This window comes from Pleurodeles waltl, chromosome 4_1 (assembly GCF_031143425.1).
Source record: "Pleurodeles waltl isolate 20211129_DDA chromosome 4_1, aPleWal1.hap1.20221129, whole genome shotgun sequence".
NCBI lineage: Eukaryota > Metazoa > Chordata > Amphibia > Caudata > Salamandridae > Pleurodeles > Pleurodeles waltl.
In genome coordinates this window covers 601,304,148-601,318,709 of record NC_090442.1, presented here as the reverse complement: position 1 = coordinate 601,318,709, position 14,562 = coordinate 601,304,148, and the positions used below count along the sequence as shown (strand labels likewise).

The 14,562-nt window shown below is 47.7% G+C and overlaps 1 protein-coding gene across 2 annotated transcripts in view; it reads right to left on the bottom strand.

Moving 5' to 3' along the window:
• The window catches only part of CHST11 (carbohydrate sulfotransferase 11), a 484,533-nt gene extending 470,242 nt beyond the window's left edge, over nt 1-14,291 (bottom strand). Inside the window, exon 1 of one of the 2 annotated variants that reach the window (XM_069229006.1) lies at nt 12,995-14,291. In XM_069229006.1, the coding sequence (XP_069085107.1) occupies nt 12,995-13,097 (103 nt within the window). In that variant the 5' untranslated portion in view covers nt 13,098-14,291. Of the gene's footprint in view, nt 1-12,979 lie in introns of both variants that reach the window. The other variant, XM_069229004.1, reaches the window with a different exon arrangement.
• Between the last annotated feature and the right edge of the window lie 271 nt (nt 14,292-14,562).

Genomic DNA, 14,562 nt, shown 5'->3' with positions numbered 1-14,562 from the left:
TTAATTTTATTTGATTACTAATATTGTTTGAATTATTTATTTTCATGAACATAGTTTCTTTTTAAGGAGTGAGACCTGAGGCTCTCCTCTCCTTTTTTCGCCCCCATCCCAGTCGCTCCCTGCAGCCCCACAGGTATTTATCTACAAGTGGAGCTGGGCAGAACCTCTCCTCCTTACTAACTCTTTTTTTATCTCTAGCTTGAACCCCTTCTCTCACCTTCCCTTGGCTCCTTTTATTCTCATTTCCCTACTTCCTGCTGCCACCTTCAACACCTACGCATCACCTCTACCTGCCCACGGTTCTTTGTCCTAGTTTCCTTCCAACTAGCAGGCGAGAACACATGAAGCCTACGATGCCTTTGTTTAACTTCTAAACACTAATCTATACTTTCTTTCAAAAAATATTTTTCTACTTAATCGTTTAGGAATTGTACTTTTTTAACCTTTTCTATTCACCCTCCTGAGAGTCAGTTTGTCTTTTAATTCTAACTTTTCCCAAGTTCAAATTGACTATTTGTCAAGATATTTGTTTTAGTTAAATTACACTTGGCAGAGGGTATTCTTCAGCTATGACTTTCATTATTGATGGGGTCTGTCAGAAGATCCACATTTGAGCGAAAATTCTTTATTGAGTTAGTCCCCACTGAGGACAACAATACATTTGCATCATTATATGTAAAATCAGGAACCTAAAGTTTCTGTACAAATTCAATACTAATAAAGGGCGGATTATGTCGAATATATATACACTAATAAATACTTTAAAAACATTTAAAATATTTAAAAATACAATAACATTTACCGGAGATCATATGAAAGCAAGAATATTACTTTCAGTGTACGCTTTCAAAAAGCTCAGGGCACTTAAAAAGCTATGCTCCAAGTCCTGTACACCCTTATTGCATAATACACATATATGCTATTCTAAAGGAATGTTTTACTATGCACTAAGACTGCTGCTATAGGTAGTCTGTCCACCATTAACAAAAACATGACTCTCCTGATATTGTGTTCAATATTGCTTAACAAATATGGCTGCATCATACCTATAATGGATGACTTTGCAACTATATTGTAGCTTTTCAGTGAATTACAATCTAATCTGTCATGTTGGAAGCTGGTAAAGGGAGTTAATCCTTTTAAGGTAGGCCTCAAGTAACTATGTTCCCATTTCTGCCTGAAGAAAAACAATGAGTTGGTAACTTAATTTAGCGAAGTACCTAAGATGCTTGCAGTCTTTTTCAGCCTACTACAGACGATTCTCCAGGTTGGAGAAAGCAAAGGAAAAAAGAAGATCAATCTTTACATTTGACTCTGTTGGCAAACGTCTTATTCTGCCTAGGGATGTTCAGAACTTTTGGTATTTCTAGCAAAAACTATTAAAATACGCAAAGGTTGTGAAGATCTACTTGGGTTGGACTTTCGTGTGAAAATCAGTTCCTTCACAAGTATTTTGTACATTAGTGTAACTTGTGTTGAGTGACACATATAGAACAGGCACTGGCAAAGCCAATTGGTTTGGGCAATATTTTTTTCAGAAATGCTGCACAGCAGTGCATGCTGCCGTGCAGCTTGGCTTAAAGTGAAGAAAAAAGTACAATAATGCTAGCGTTGACCATGTCATAGCACTTATTTGAAGCCAACTTGTACAGCAGCCTGCTGTGCTATGCTATATGTTTAAAAAAGTTCGGGGGTGGTGGGAGGAGGGAGAAAACAGAAACAACAGACAGGTAGAAAGAAACGCCTGAGAGGAGGAAGGGAGCAGCAATGGACAGAGAGGAAGGCATGTGGGGAGAACAACATGAGGAAGCTGCATGGGAGGGGAAGGGAGAAGCAACAACATAGCAGGAAGGGGACAGGGTGGGCTATACTCTACAATGACATACACTGTTCTAGAGTGCATGGAAACGAGTTTAAAAAAGTACCTACAGCAGTGCGTGACCAGTGGGAGAACGCTAGCTGCAAACAAGAAGCTGTGATAGGTTCATGCTCCATGTCAGGGACAGAAGCCCCAGGAAAAAAACAAGAGGACGGGATGAGCATCCTAGTGGAGGAGGAGGTATGACCAATAAGAAGCAATTAAATGAGTGAGGCGGAAGTAAACCAACAATAAGTATTGGTATGTAATGGATGGGCTCTAGGCCCACTTTTAAGCTTTTTTTTTAGTTAACAATAGATTTTGCTGACAGCACACATGCACTGTTCAGGCGAAACCTAAAAACTAGACTTGGTACACACTTGTGTATAAATGTCAGTAAGTAATAGGTGTAACAGTTTTCATATCACTTGTGAGACAAAACTAAACCAAATATGCTCTTAAATACAAATTGCTCACAAGTTACCAGCACCAGCTATCGCTCACAACAGCTAACTACGCAAGTGCTAAGGAAAACTCAGAAACTGTGACTAGTGATAGGATGATAATTGGGAGCTCCTCTAGACTATGTGCTTGTGATTAAAAGCTCTGTACAGCCCTAAATCCACCTCAGCCCTGCAGAGGCACAGGCCTGTCCAGTACTCCCCCATTTTCGACATGGAAGCGTCCACCCATGATCTTGAGAGCCCATAATGGACCGAGCCAACAAAGTTCTCAACAAGCAGCCGCGGCCTGCTTTACTGATGGAAACAGATGAAGATGAAACACCAGGAGGAACAAATCATTTCTGGCAGGGGCTTGTCACAATGCGTAATTGGTACAGAACGGCGTCATTAGAGCATAGAGAGCGTGCCACCGGGGACGCCTGTGTACAATTTGCGTCTGTGGTAACGCTGCCCCGCGCGGGGAGCTTTGGGAAGGATTAGGGCCCAGCTGCTCGGATACAGAAAGAGGAAATGTGTCGCGTGCCAGTCTTTGAAGGGTGCTCATGTGTCGCCGTGCTAACCCTCCCTCTATTTTTACCAGATTAACCCTCCCATGGGGAATGTGAATGCTCTGGCTGGGACTGGGGATGTCTTGGGCCCTCTGCGAGTGCCCCAGTGTATGTGAAGGGGCAGCTCTATGGGCATACGATTATACTAGTGTGATTTTGTACATTGTGTGTCGCTTCGCACTGCTGCCAATAATCGATGTGATTGTTCTTTAAGTAAATGGTACTCATTTCACCAGCATCAGAAGGAAGAGGTTCTTACAGGCATTAGCCTCTGACCTACAGGTTACACAAAGTCCTGTACAACAGGTGCATTAACCCACTACTCTGTTGCTGGGGTGAAAACTAAGGACCTAGAGGTTAACAGAGATTGACGCAGCAGGTGCGTAAACCTAATGAGCTACGACGATTGGTTACATCTATTATGGATTCTACTGAACGCACCACTCCGAAGTGTGTGACGAGAAGACAGGTGCCGCCGCTTGCAGGTTAAATATACCATTGAAACATCACAAAGAAGAATACAACACGTTTTAGCTGTATAACTTAAATATTCGATATAGCTTGATATCATCGAGCCCACCAGGTACTAAGTAAACAACAATCACAACCTCCAAAAGAAGGCACTAGAACACCGCATATACATTCGACACAGGCTGTAAGCACTATATAGCTGCACCCCACAAATCTTACAACAGGTGTCATTCTTCACAAACAATGCACCCCTCTACAACACATAACACACGAAACCAACAAGCACCTAATATCCCGCTGGTTGTGTGTAAGCCCTAACAAGACATCATCATTAATTACCTCGATTCAAGTAGGCCAGTTCATAAACTCATTTTCAGAAACTAATTTTACCAGACGAAAGGTACCCACATTGGGTGGTTACACTGACCAAATACTGCCAACCTGTATACTATTCGCCCAAACATACACACAAAACCAGCACTTCACCCCGCCCAGCACTACTGATACTCCAACTCAAATAATCAGAAAGCAGACTCGGGTATGTGACTGAATCCTCCAGACAGTTTGTGAAGGTACTCTTACTCCGACAACACAGGGAAGACAGACTAATAATGGACAAGCATTGCCAAAGCCAATAGGCCTCGCATAAGGAAGAGCTATTGGCTTCGGTGATGTATTTTAGCCATGTTGTACACCGGCATGGCTGCTGTTCAGCATGGCTAAAAGTTAGTGGCATAGAGGAGAGTACTTGGAGTGGAATGGTGAAGAATGGAGTAGAGTGTTGTAGAGTGGAGTGGCCGAGTGTGTCCTGTATTGAAGTGGCATAGTATGAAGTCGCGTAGAGTGGCATACACTGCAGTGATAAAGAGTAGAGTGAACTGGTGTAGAATTAGTGTAGAGTGTTGCGGAGTACAGTAGCGAAGAATGCAGTTGCATTGAGTGTAGTGGCACTGAATGCAGCGGCTTAGAGTGGTGCATGGTAGTGTACAGTGGTGCAGAGTGGAGTGGCACACAGCGGAATGGCGCAGAGTGGAGTCGAGTAGAGTGGTGTTGAGTGCAGTGGCATAGAGTGGAGTGGCACAGACTTCAGTAGAGTGGTGGAGAGTAGTGTAGAGTAGATTGTTTCAGAGTAGAGTGAAGCGGCATAGAGTGGAAAGGTGCAGGGTAGAGTGCTGGTGCCTAGAGTGGCATAAAGTGTAATTCATAGAGTAACTGGTGTAGAGTGCAGTGGCATAGAGTCAGTGGCACAGAGTGGCCTACAGTACAGTGGCATATAGCGGAGTTGTGAAGAGTAGATTGGTGTGGCCTAGGCTGGAGTGGTGTAAAGTGCAGAGGAGGACAGTGCAGTGGTATAGAGTAGAGTGACAAAGAGTGTATTGGCATAGCGTATAGTGCTACAGAGTAGAGTAGAGAGGCGTAGCGTGAAGTGGTGTAGAGTGCAGTGGCATAGAGTTGAGTGGTGAAGAATGCAGTGGTGTGGAGTGGTGCAGAGTACAGTGAAGTGGCGTACACATGGTGTGGTAGCAGACTGCCATTACAAACAACACATTTTCAATTGAAATGACCATTACATTTGCAGACATACGGTTTTACTGATAAACCTATAGAGTGCACAGACTAAAATGTGTGGAAATTGTATCACCTAGTTTAATAGTTTCTGTTTGTTTCCAATGCACTTCAGAAATTACACAAAACGTGCTTCATTTGTGTTCAGAATTCTGATATATTCTGAAATACTTAATTCATTTAACTATTGTCCTGGGCTAGAAAATAGTCTATTTTGTCACCCCCAATATTCAGCAAGATTGGTACATAAATCCTCTCACTTTGAAGTCAGAGAAAGAAAAGTAACCAAGAGCCCTCAGAAGACAGCGCCTGACATTTGACGATGGTCTTTGAATGCACAGCAACTGTGATGAGATAGAAACAAGATTTGCAGGCCTGTTTACAATATGGAGCGCTCAGAAACATACTGTGAATAAGGTTTCAGCAAGGGAAGGTACAAACTCAAGCTGGACAGCCTGGAACAAATAAAGCCAACAAAATCAAAAGCAAGAACATGTGAGTTCCACCCACAAAGCCAATGGCAAGCAACAGGAGGAAGGTATTCCTAGGTCAACTTTCTGAATGTTCCTAGAATGTCTTTAGCAAACCAGACAGCTCTGATGTCTAGTAGGGTTCGACCTAAAAATGTGCTATGCAGATCTTTACAAGTAATAAGTATATATCAACCAGAATCATGTAATGAGAATAGTCCATTATTTAGCGCTAATAAAACAGCACGAAATTAACCAAAACACGAACAGCATTAGCCCATCGCTAAGTTCATTGTTTCTGTGCTCCCGTTTTGGGATTTTTTTTTGCAAAATTACAATTATGGGAATGGATGTAATCATGTACTTCTTGGTAATTTTGCTTCAAAAAAGTAGTTCAAAATTACTCCAAATACAGTGGCGAAATTAAAACTTAACCCGGCCCTATTCTTGATGGGGCAGCTGTCAAACAGACCAATTGCTAAAAAATACACATGGATTGGACGCTGGGCCTGCCCCTTTCACCCATTGGCTTTCTTTGACCAGGCTCTGTCAGCCACTGGCTGGAGACTTAGTAATCACGTCTTGGCTCGGGGTATTTATCTCTCCGATAATAGTATTGGCTGTTTGAGTGTATCCTGCACCTCCGCTCGAGGGGTTGGTATTGAACTGCATGAGAGACTAGTTTAGCCCTCCCTGTCTGCTCACGCTGGCCCCTACCTACGTGTTTTGCGTTTACGTACTAATGCTATATTTCATAGCGCATTACATCCAAGCTTATTGGCTTTGCCAATGCTTGTTCTTGAATACTGCGGTTATAAGTACTTTTTACCTATATTGCAAGCTCTCTTTCTTCCTGCATCCCTCCCTCTCTTGCCCCGTCTCTCTCTCTAACTCAGTGTATGTAACTTCTCTTTCGTTCTGATGGCGAAGTGTGTTAACGCCTCTCACCAGTTTGTAGTATAGTGTCTCCTATCCTGTCGCTCTCTCTGTTTAACGTCATCCTCTTTTTCATAGCGCAGTGTGCTTTAGCTCCGCTCACTCAGTCGCCATACAGCGCTCACTCTCTCACAATGCAGTGTTTAACTTCCCCCTCACTCTTTCATAGCGCAGTGTTTACCTTTGCTCGCTCATTCATAAAACAGTGTTTAACCTCCTTAATGCCATGTGCTTAACTTCCCTTTTGTCTGCAGTGTTTAACTGCTACTGAACTGCTTCCTCGTGCTCTGTGCGCTTAACGTCTCTCTCTCACACGAGGCAGTGCGCTCAACTCTCTCACACACGAGGCAGTGCGCTCAACTTCTCTCTCGAGCTCACAGACATAAAGCAGTGTGCTTAACTTCTCTCTCACACGAGGCAGTGCGCTTAACTCTCTCTCACACAAGGCAGAGCGCTTAACTCTCTCTCACACATAGGGCAGTGTGCTGAACATCTCTCACACACACAGGGCAGTGTGATAAACTTCTCTCTCACACGAGGCAGTGCGCTTAACTCTCTCTCACACAAGGCAGAGCGCTTAACTCTCTCTCACACATAGGGCAGTGTGCTGAACATCTCTCACACACACAGGGCAGTGTGATAAACTTCTCTCTCACACGAGGCAGTGCGCTCAACTTCTCTCTCGATCAATCACACACAAGGCAGGGCGCTTAACTTCTCTCTTGATCTCTCACACGCAGTGCAGTGCGCTTAACTTCTCTGTCACACGCAGTGCAGTGCGCTTAACTTCTCTCTCAGATGCAGTGCAGTGCGCTTAACTTCTCTGTCACACGCAGGGCAGTGCGCTTAACTTCTCTATCTCTCACAAGGCAAGGATAAAGATCTCTCTGAAAATCCAGTGTGTTAATGTCTCTCCCTCAGGGACTTACCTGCTGTTTCTCTTAATAGTACTAAACTTCTCTCGATCGGCTTCGTGGTGCAGTTTGTTTGCTGTTAATCTCGCAGAGAATGTACCCCCCGCAGAGTACTATGAGTGTCCTTTACTTCTCCATCTCTCAGAGAAGGTCCTGTGTTAAACGATCCACCTCCCAGTTTGAATCATGAAATGTCATTGTTACCACAACAATGTAAAGTACATAGGCCCATATTTATACTTTTTAGCGCCGCATTCGCGTCATTTTTTAACGCAGAAACGGCGCAAACTTGCAAAATACAATTGTATTTTGGAAGTTTGCACCATTTTTGCGTCAAAAAGCGGCGCAAATGCGGCGCTAAAAAAGTATAAATATGGGCCATAGTGTCTATCAAAGTAGCTTAAGTGACCATATTATAAAAGTCACGTGGTCTAGGCTACACGTCTACAGGCAGCTGACTTCGTACTAGGGAAGAGCATAAATTACCCATACGATGGACAGAACATTGAGGGACAACATTTTGAAAGACAAGTGCATGAAGCGCCTGAGTAAATGTACTATGCTATAGTCGGCATCTGTGCACCCTGAAGATATGTATGTATCGTCAAGGCAGATATGTGTGGAGTTAGGTGGCTTTCCTTATTGTGTCCACGGTATTTGGTGCTATAGAGATTTCTCCGTCTGGGTTCTGGGGTCACACCCTGAGCTTTTGTTTAGACCCCCTCCCCTTTTTTATTATTCTTCAACTCATGAAACATTAAAAGCCACCTCTGTACCCCTGAATGTGAATGAAGTCTGATGAGGTAAGTTGGTAGGCAAGGAAAAGGGCGTGGCTGCCACGATAAGTCAAGAAATCACAAGCATCATTGCAAAACCACATTTTACAAATTCATTCAATACTGGAAGCACAAGCTTCACTGTCAAGTGGCTGATGCAACACCTTGATGTATATCAATAATATAGACACTTAATTTGATGCACAAGGAACCCCAATCGATTCAAGTGCCTTGCAATCTCACTAAATACTATGCGAAATACTCTTCAGAAAATCACGAGGAGTAACCAATCTATCAAGCCCGCACAGACAAAGGCAGGTTAATTTATCTAAAGTACTTATTAGTTGAAATGTCTCCTGAGGCAGGGAGTGTTTTCACCTTGGCGACCACAAACGCATTCATGGAAACTCTGCCTTTTTAAACACAATAGTACTTTACCAATTGTTTTTATAACATGTTCTCATTTGAAACATACAACGAAACACTGACTTTGAGCACATTTCCAAACATGTGAATCCACAATGTAGAAAAATGTCTCTGTGAGTTAACCACTAGGTACAGCTAGAGTTTAACAAGACTGCTAACCTTACACGCAGAGAACGCGTTTCGCCCTCAGTCCGATGCGTGTGAGTTCTAGATACTTCACAAAGAGCACAGGACTGATGGAACAGAGAAGAAAGCCCTAAAACACGGGACGTAATGGAGAGCCCTCGCGAACCAAGAAAACAGAGAACAACCCTAAGTATTCGCAGGACAGACAAGAGAGCACCTGGGTCGCGGAAAGACAAAAACGCAGGAGGCAGAGAGGCCAGCCCCATTCGGCCAAAAGCGAGCCATAAATAGCCCCCCTACTCCGGTTTAGGAGTAGAAACAGCTATTTATAGTGCAGCGGGATCCTCACCATCCTTGGGCCTGGTGTCACTGCACCTGCTGTACTATGGATAGCTGCACCCCTGAGGGGCGTGGGTCCACTCCTCACTGACAGAGAGGACAGTCCCTAATTAATGACGGATCAGTGAAAATGTAAACAGCGAAAAAAACGTAGTTATCATAACGAAGTCTAAGATTGATGGGAAAAAATACTTTCATAAGTACCCAGACACAGTGTAAAGAACAAGACAAATTGAATACTTGTTGCTTTCAAAATGTCATGTAGCAGTGCTTAATTTGTGCTTGTTGTTTCCGGTGCTCAGCACCGGCACTTATTTTTGAGGGCCGGCGCTTATTCTTCTGCCTCAAGCATGTGCTGCGAGCAAAAGACACATGGGACAGACGGAGAAAGAGAAAAACGAAAAAGCGTCATAGAGGGAGAAAGTGGAAAGCTGCAAGAGTGATCTGAAGGGGCAGGGATTGGCTTTATTTGGATTGACGAGGCCCGAGATGGCTTCAGGATTACGCCCATCAGTATTCCCTGTTCACACATTTAACTACAGCAGCCGCGTGTTTAAGAGGAGGGCTTTGCGCACCGGCACCTTTTTCTTTACAAATTAAGCACTGCAGGTATGTGCCCTGCCCTGTTTATGAGCTAACCAGTACAGTGATTGCTGCATTGCAATGCTTTCTAGGTCCCTTTTAAATTGTGCCTCCTTCCAGTCCTCCAAAACTATGAAATTGATGCCAAATTCCAATGGAAAAGGCCAAACTCGTAAACAGGCTGCAGCACTAGTGGCGCAAATGAGTACGATTTACCAGCACAGACGCAGCGTCTTTCTCGTTTTAATGGTAGCTGGCAGGTGTACAGAAATGGAGGGGAAGGGGCCGCTATGGGCATCCGAGGAGAAGCTCGCAGCTACAGGTCAGCTGCGGGGTGTGGCAGTCCTTCCTGGACAATCCCAGTTCTACGGAAGGGGAGGTTTCCTGCTTCACAGTGGCTGAAGGAAGAGCCATGGATCACGAGGGGACAAACAAAAGAAAAGCCAGGTAATTAGGAGATAGAGAAGAAAGCCCACAAGTAAGGGGGGGGGGGGGTGATAGAACCGACACCCCACATAATTAGGAGACACAAATCAGTGCCACATAAAGAAAGAGGGAAAACCGAACACCCTGATCTTATCCAGGAATAGCACATAAATCTCCCAATATTAAGGGAGACCTGAGACTCTCAGTGATCTGGGGGCAGAGAGCATGCTCCCCTAGTAAGGGCGAGAAAGAAAACACAGCCCATAGAGTACTGAGTCCCCACAAAGCTAGGAAACAAGTAAAACACCCACTAAGAACTGAGAGGGCAGAGAAAGATGTGTGGCAGATGTGAAGACAGCATTGTATGACCAGGAATTAGATCCCCCATCCACTCCCGAGAGTAAAGATGCAAGACTTCCAACACCAAAAGAAGATTGGGAACCCCAAGGAATAAACACTGTGCACATATCCCCCACACTCCACCCAAAGAAAAGACAAGCAAGAGCCCACAGGAGTAGGAACTAGAGCTCTTTAGAAACAAAGACACGGAAGGAAGCCCCACGCGCAAAAATAATCAGCAGAGAATGTGTCATTAGAACCCACACCGAGAAGAGTCAAGACATTTAGACGTGATCTTCTCAAAAATCAAAAGCACAGGTAAGAGGCTCCTCAGAAAGTATGGAAAGGATCAGCATTATGAGAACAGAGCTCGGCATCCAGGGAGTGGGCTGAGGACAGTCGTGGAATAGGAACAGAGAACAGTGTAACAGGAAAGCACACAGGCATTACAGGACAGAGCTCTGCCTTATGAAAAACATATTAACTTTCTAGGCCGAGAGGTTGTCTGTATAGCAAAGGTGCTCTGTCTTATGGAAACCGTGGTTTATTGCATAGGACTGCAAGTCGTTGGTGTGAGACCACAGATGGATCTAATTGGACCAGACCTCAACATTAAGGCACTAGATACCAACTATAGTGATATAGGGATAGGCATGTTAAGTCATCATAATCTTTTTGAGACCTGCATGTCCTGTTGCTTTGCATCCCTGAATTTTAAAAAACTGGAGGCGACATTTTCATGAACTTCATCTCAGACTGGAGATCAATCAAGTGAGGAAGTGCTCTATAGAAGTCCAACACTAGACATTACTACAATGACGACAGACAGAAGACAAGAACAAGACGTCCTGCTCATGACCCAGTGGTCCCAACTTCATTCGCATTTGCCTTGTCTGATTCAGTGGGTTTCCCCTCAGTCAGGGTGCTCTACGTGAGAGTGACCTCATCAATCAGTGGTTGCGGTCACTGCAGTACGTGCCATCACCTACACATGGTGACAGGATGACTCTCTTTCTTGTTTTCTGACTCTGCCAATGATATATTCTACCTGGGTTATTGAGATGGAACTTACAGTGGACTCCATAAATGATCACTTTCTGTGTAACAAGGATCCTAGGAGTATGCAACTTGGCTCAAGCTTGACCTTTAACTCAAGGATCCTACTATGCCGGTCTGGAAACACTTTCACCGATCAAGACAAGATCACAGTTCAAGACACTTGAGTAGTCCATAAGGCACTGTATGGGCACACTCAGTAGTACCTGGCCAATGACTTCCTGACTACAAGATGCCCGGTGGCCAACGTAAACTTACTCAGCAACTTTTTACAGTGGAGAGGTGAAGGGAGAGTGAGTGTCAGGTTAGCAAGGGGACATCAGACAGGGAGGTAGGAGAAGCAATCTAAGTTATTGATTCATTGGCTTATTTCGCATTTGGCTCAGCTGCGCCTGATGGTATCAGCATGCTTACAATGCATACAAGGAGTGTGTGTTCTGAGTGTGTAACATTGTTGCGATACCGAGGTTGAGGACAGGGCCAGAGGAACGTAGATACGGAAAGGGGTGAGATTAGCAATGTAAGTGTGATTAACCATATGGGGCGAGCGAGCAAGGGGAGGAGAAATGGGCAATTTAGTCTTCGATTACTGCCAGGGGGAAGCCATCCTACACCCACGGGCTTTTCCCCCACTCCCAACAGCTGGTCTCCCGTCTGCTGGTCAGACATCCAAGAGCAGACCCCGATCTCCTGTGCCCACACAGCTGGCACCACCAGACTTCTGTGGGATCCCACCGCCAAGGCCATACCTTCTTGTATGCAAAACCAACAAGATGTCTGACGAATAGGCATGGAACCCACAGCATGATGCATGGGTCAGCGGGCAGAGCTGAGCTGATATCTACCTACCTCGCCCCTTCTCGTTGGTGCTCACCCCCCTCTCTGCCCGCCTTGGCGCTGAGTGGCAAAGTTCCCTGTAGATGGGGGTTGACATACAGCACCCTAGAACTAGTCAAAGTGAAGGCTGCACCCCATGCTCGCAGAGGACGGGTTATGGCAATAAGAGGCTGAGGGTGGTGCGGTGCCCCTGGCGCCATAGCTCCCAGGCCCAGAGGGCTTTAAGGCTGGCAGCTCCTGGCTGAAGTCCTGGGGCTTGTCGGCACCGCGGGTCCAAGGAGCTGGGCAGCACCCCTAGTTATCAGACAGAACCGAACACCCCCTGCCTCCAGCTCTGGCGAACACACCCCACCTCTCTCCGGTACCACAAGCTCTGTACACCCCCAGCCACAGCAGGCCTGTAACCCCGCCGCCCTTCCACAGCCCCAAGCACAGGTGTCAACACCCTAACACCTTCACCAGCGCCTCGGCCTGCGCCGCCTGCTTACCGGCAGACATGGACTGCCGGACCATTCCGGTTCAAAGGTGACCCTGGTCCCCACACTCCTCCACACCCTACTACTGGCCTGCAGTGCCCACGCGTCCTAGTGCGAGCAACCACCTCCCAGAGCCACCGCCTCCCAAGCGCTAGCAGCGGGTGTCCCACAGCGCCCTCGGGCCCCAGACCCTGCAGGCTCCGGTGTTTTCTAACCCTCTGTTCATGTCCAGTGCGTGGGCTCCACCAGCCTCCCCGGTGCCCGCAGCACCCCGTGCCAACCAGATCACAGTTAATCCCCCGGTGCCACCGACACCCCCTAGACTCGAAAGCCTGTGCCCTCCTCGCCCCGCCGATGCCACGGCCTTACCTGGGTGCAACATACTTTGAAAGTAGAAGATGACGAGGACGAAGGAGCCCAGGCAGGTGGCCAGGACCATCCGGCAGACGCGGTTCATGCGCATGACCTCCAGCAGCGCTTGCTTCATGGCTGGCTCTGGGGGGAGGAGAGCTCCGGCCTCTTCTACGGAGTCCGTCCTGTGGAGGCGCAGAGTGCTGCGGGGCAGGGGTCCAGGGTGGGTGTCAGTGACGGGTGTTGCAGGGCTGGGGTCCAAGAGATGGGCCTCCACAGGTGGGGAAACCGGAGGATGGAGGGTCCAGGGAATGATGGGTCCAAGGGACGGGGGATGGGGATTAAAAGGAGGTTCCAGGGAGTGGAGTGCCCGGGGAGCCGGGTGAATGGATTGGAACCCAGGGGTCAGGAGATGGGAGACTGAAGGGATTTAGGGTTTATTGGTTACAGGTCCGGGGATGTGGGCTTTGGGGGCGGAGCTTCAGAGAATGGATGTCCAGGGATGTGGGTTCTGTCAGTATGAGGCCGGACCACCAGCAGTCCAGGGGTGTAGTTCAGACGCTGAGAGACAGGTCTAGGGAACGGGCGGTTCAGGGGGGTCCCTGGAGTTACCGGTTCGTAGTGGGTTGTAGGACGTGGGAGGTCAAATCAATGAGCCCCAGGAAACGGGATGCAGGCAATGGATGCTCAGCACCACCGGGGTGGCAGCTTGTAGGGATCTGGGATGTTCGGTTTAAGGGATGGAGGGACAAGTGGTGCTCATGCTTCTAACGGGTCCGCCGAGGCAGCAGAGCGTCCCCCTTGATCCCACAAACTGCACGGGAGCTGCGGGGCTGTGCGGGATGCCTCGGTCTTGGCAGCAGGGGTGCAGGTCCTGTCAGGGGCTGCTGCCGAGGATGCACGGATCTGCCGCTGCGGAGAGGGTGCTGCGAATCCCCGGCTGTGGACAGAGCCTGTACCGGGAGCAGGGGACGGGTGGAGGCTCCTGAGGGTGCCGCAGTTGCTGGTGATTCGGGGTGGTTCAGGTCTCCCAGCCCCTGCGGGAGATGCTGCGATGCGCTGCCGGGTACCCGCTGGTGGATGCAGCGGGCGAAGGCGCTGCGGCTCCCGCTGCCCCCGTTCTCGGTGGTGGTCCCCGCTTCCCAGGCTGGAGCAGCAGGACGGAGGAGGAGAAGCCTTGCTGTCCGCAGCAGAGCTGGAGGTGGGTGTCCAGCCTCTCTGCCCCCGCAGCCCCGGCCGGTCTGTGCGATGCTCCCCGGCCGGTGCTCCTCCAGTGATGCTCTGAGCTCACCTCACTCCCACAGCCCGGGAGCCACCACTGCGCACCGCTAGGCGGGGGCGGTCGAAGAGGCTTCAAGCTCCCCCTCCCACAGCAGCACATGGAGGCGCCCGCTCTCCCCCCGGCCTGTCCCACCCCCGTGTAAAGCCCCGCACGCGCTGCGCGGGGAGCCCCAGCACCTGCAGACAGATGGGGGTTTAGAGAGGCGTGTCGGGGAAATTATTCATCATCGGTCTTCGTTGTTCTGATTTTCATTCTATTACCCACGACGCATTTGTATAGCGCGAACACACTTCAAAGCGCAAAATCTCTTTGTACCGTC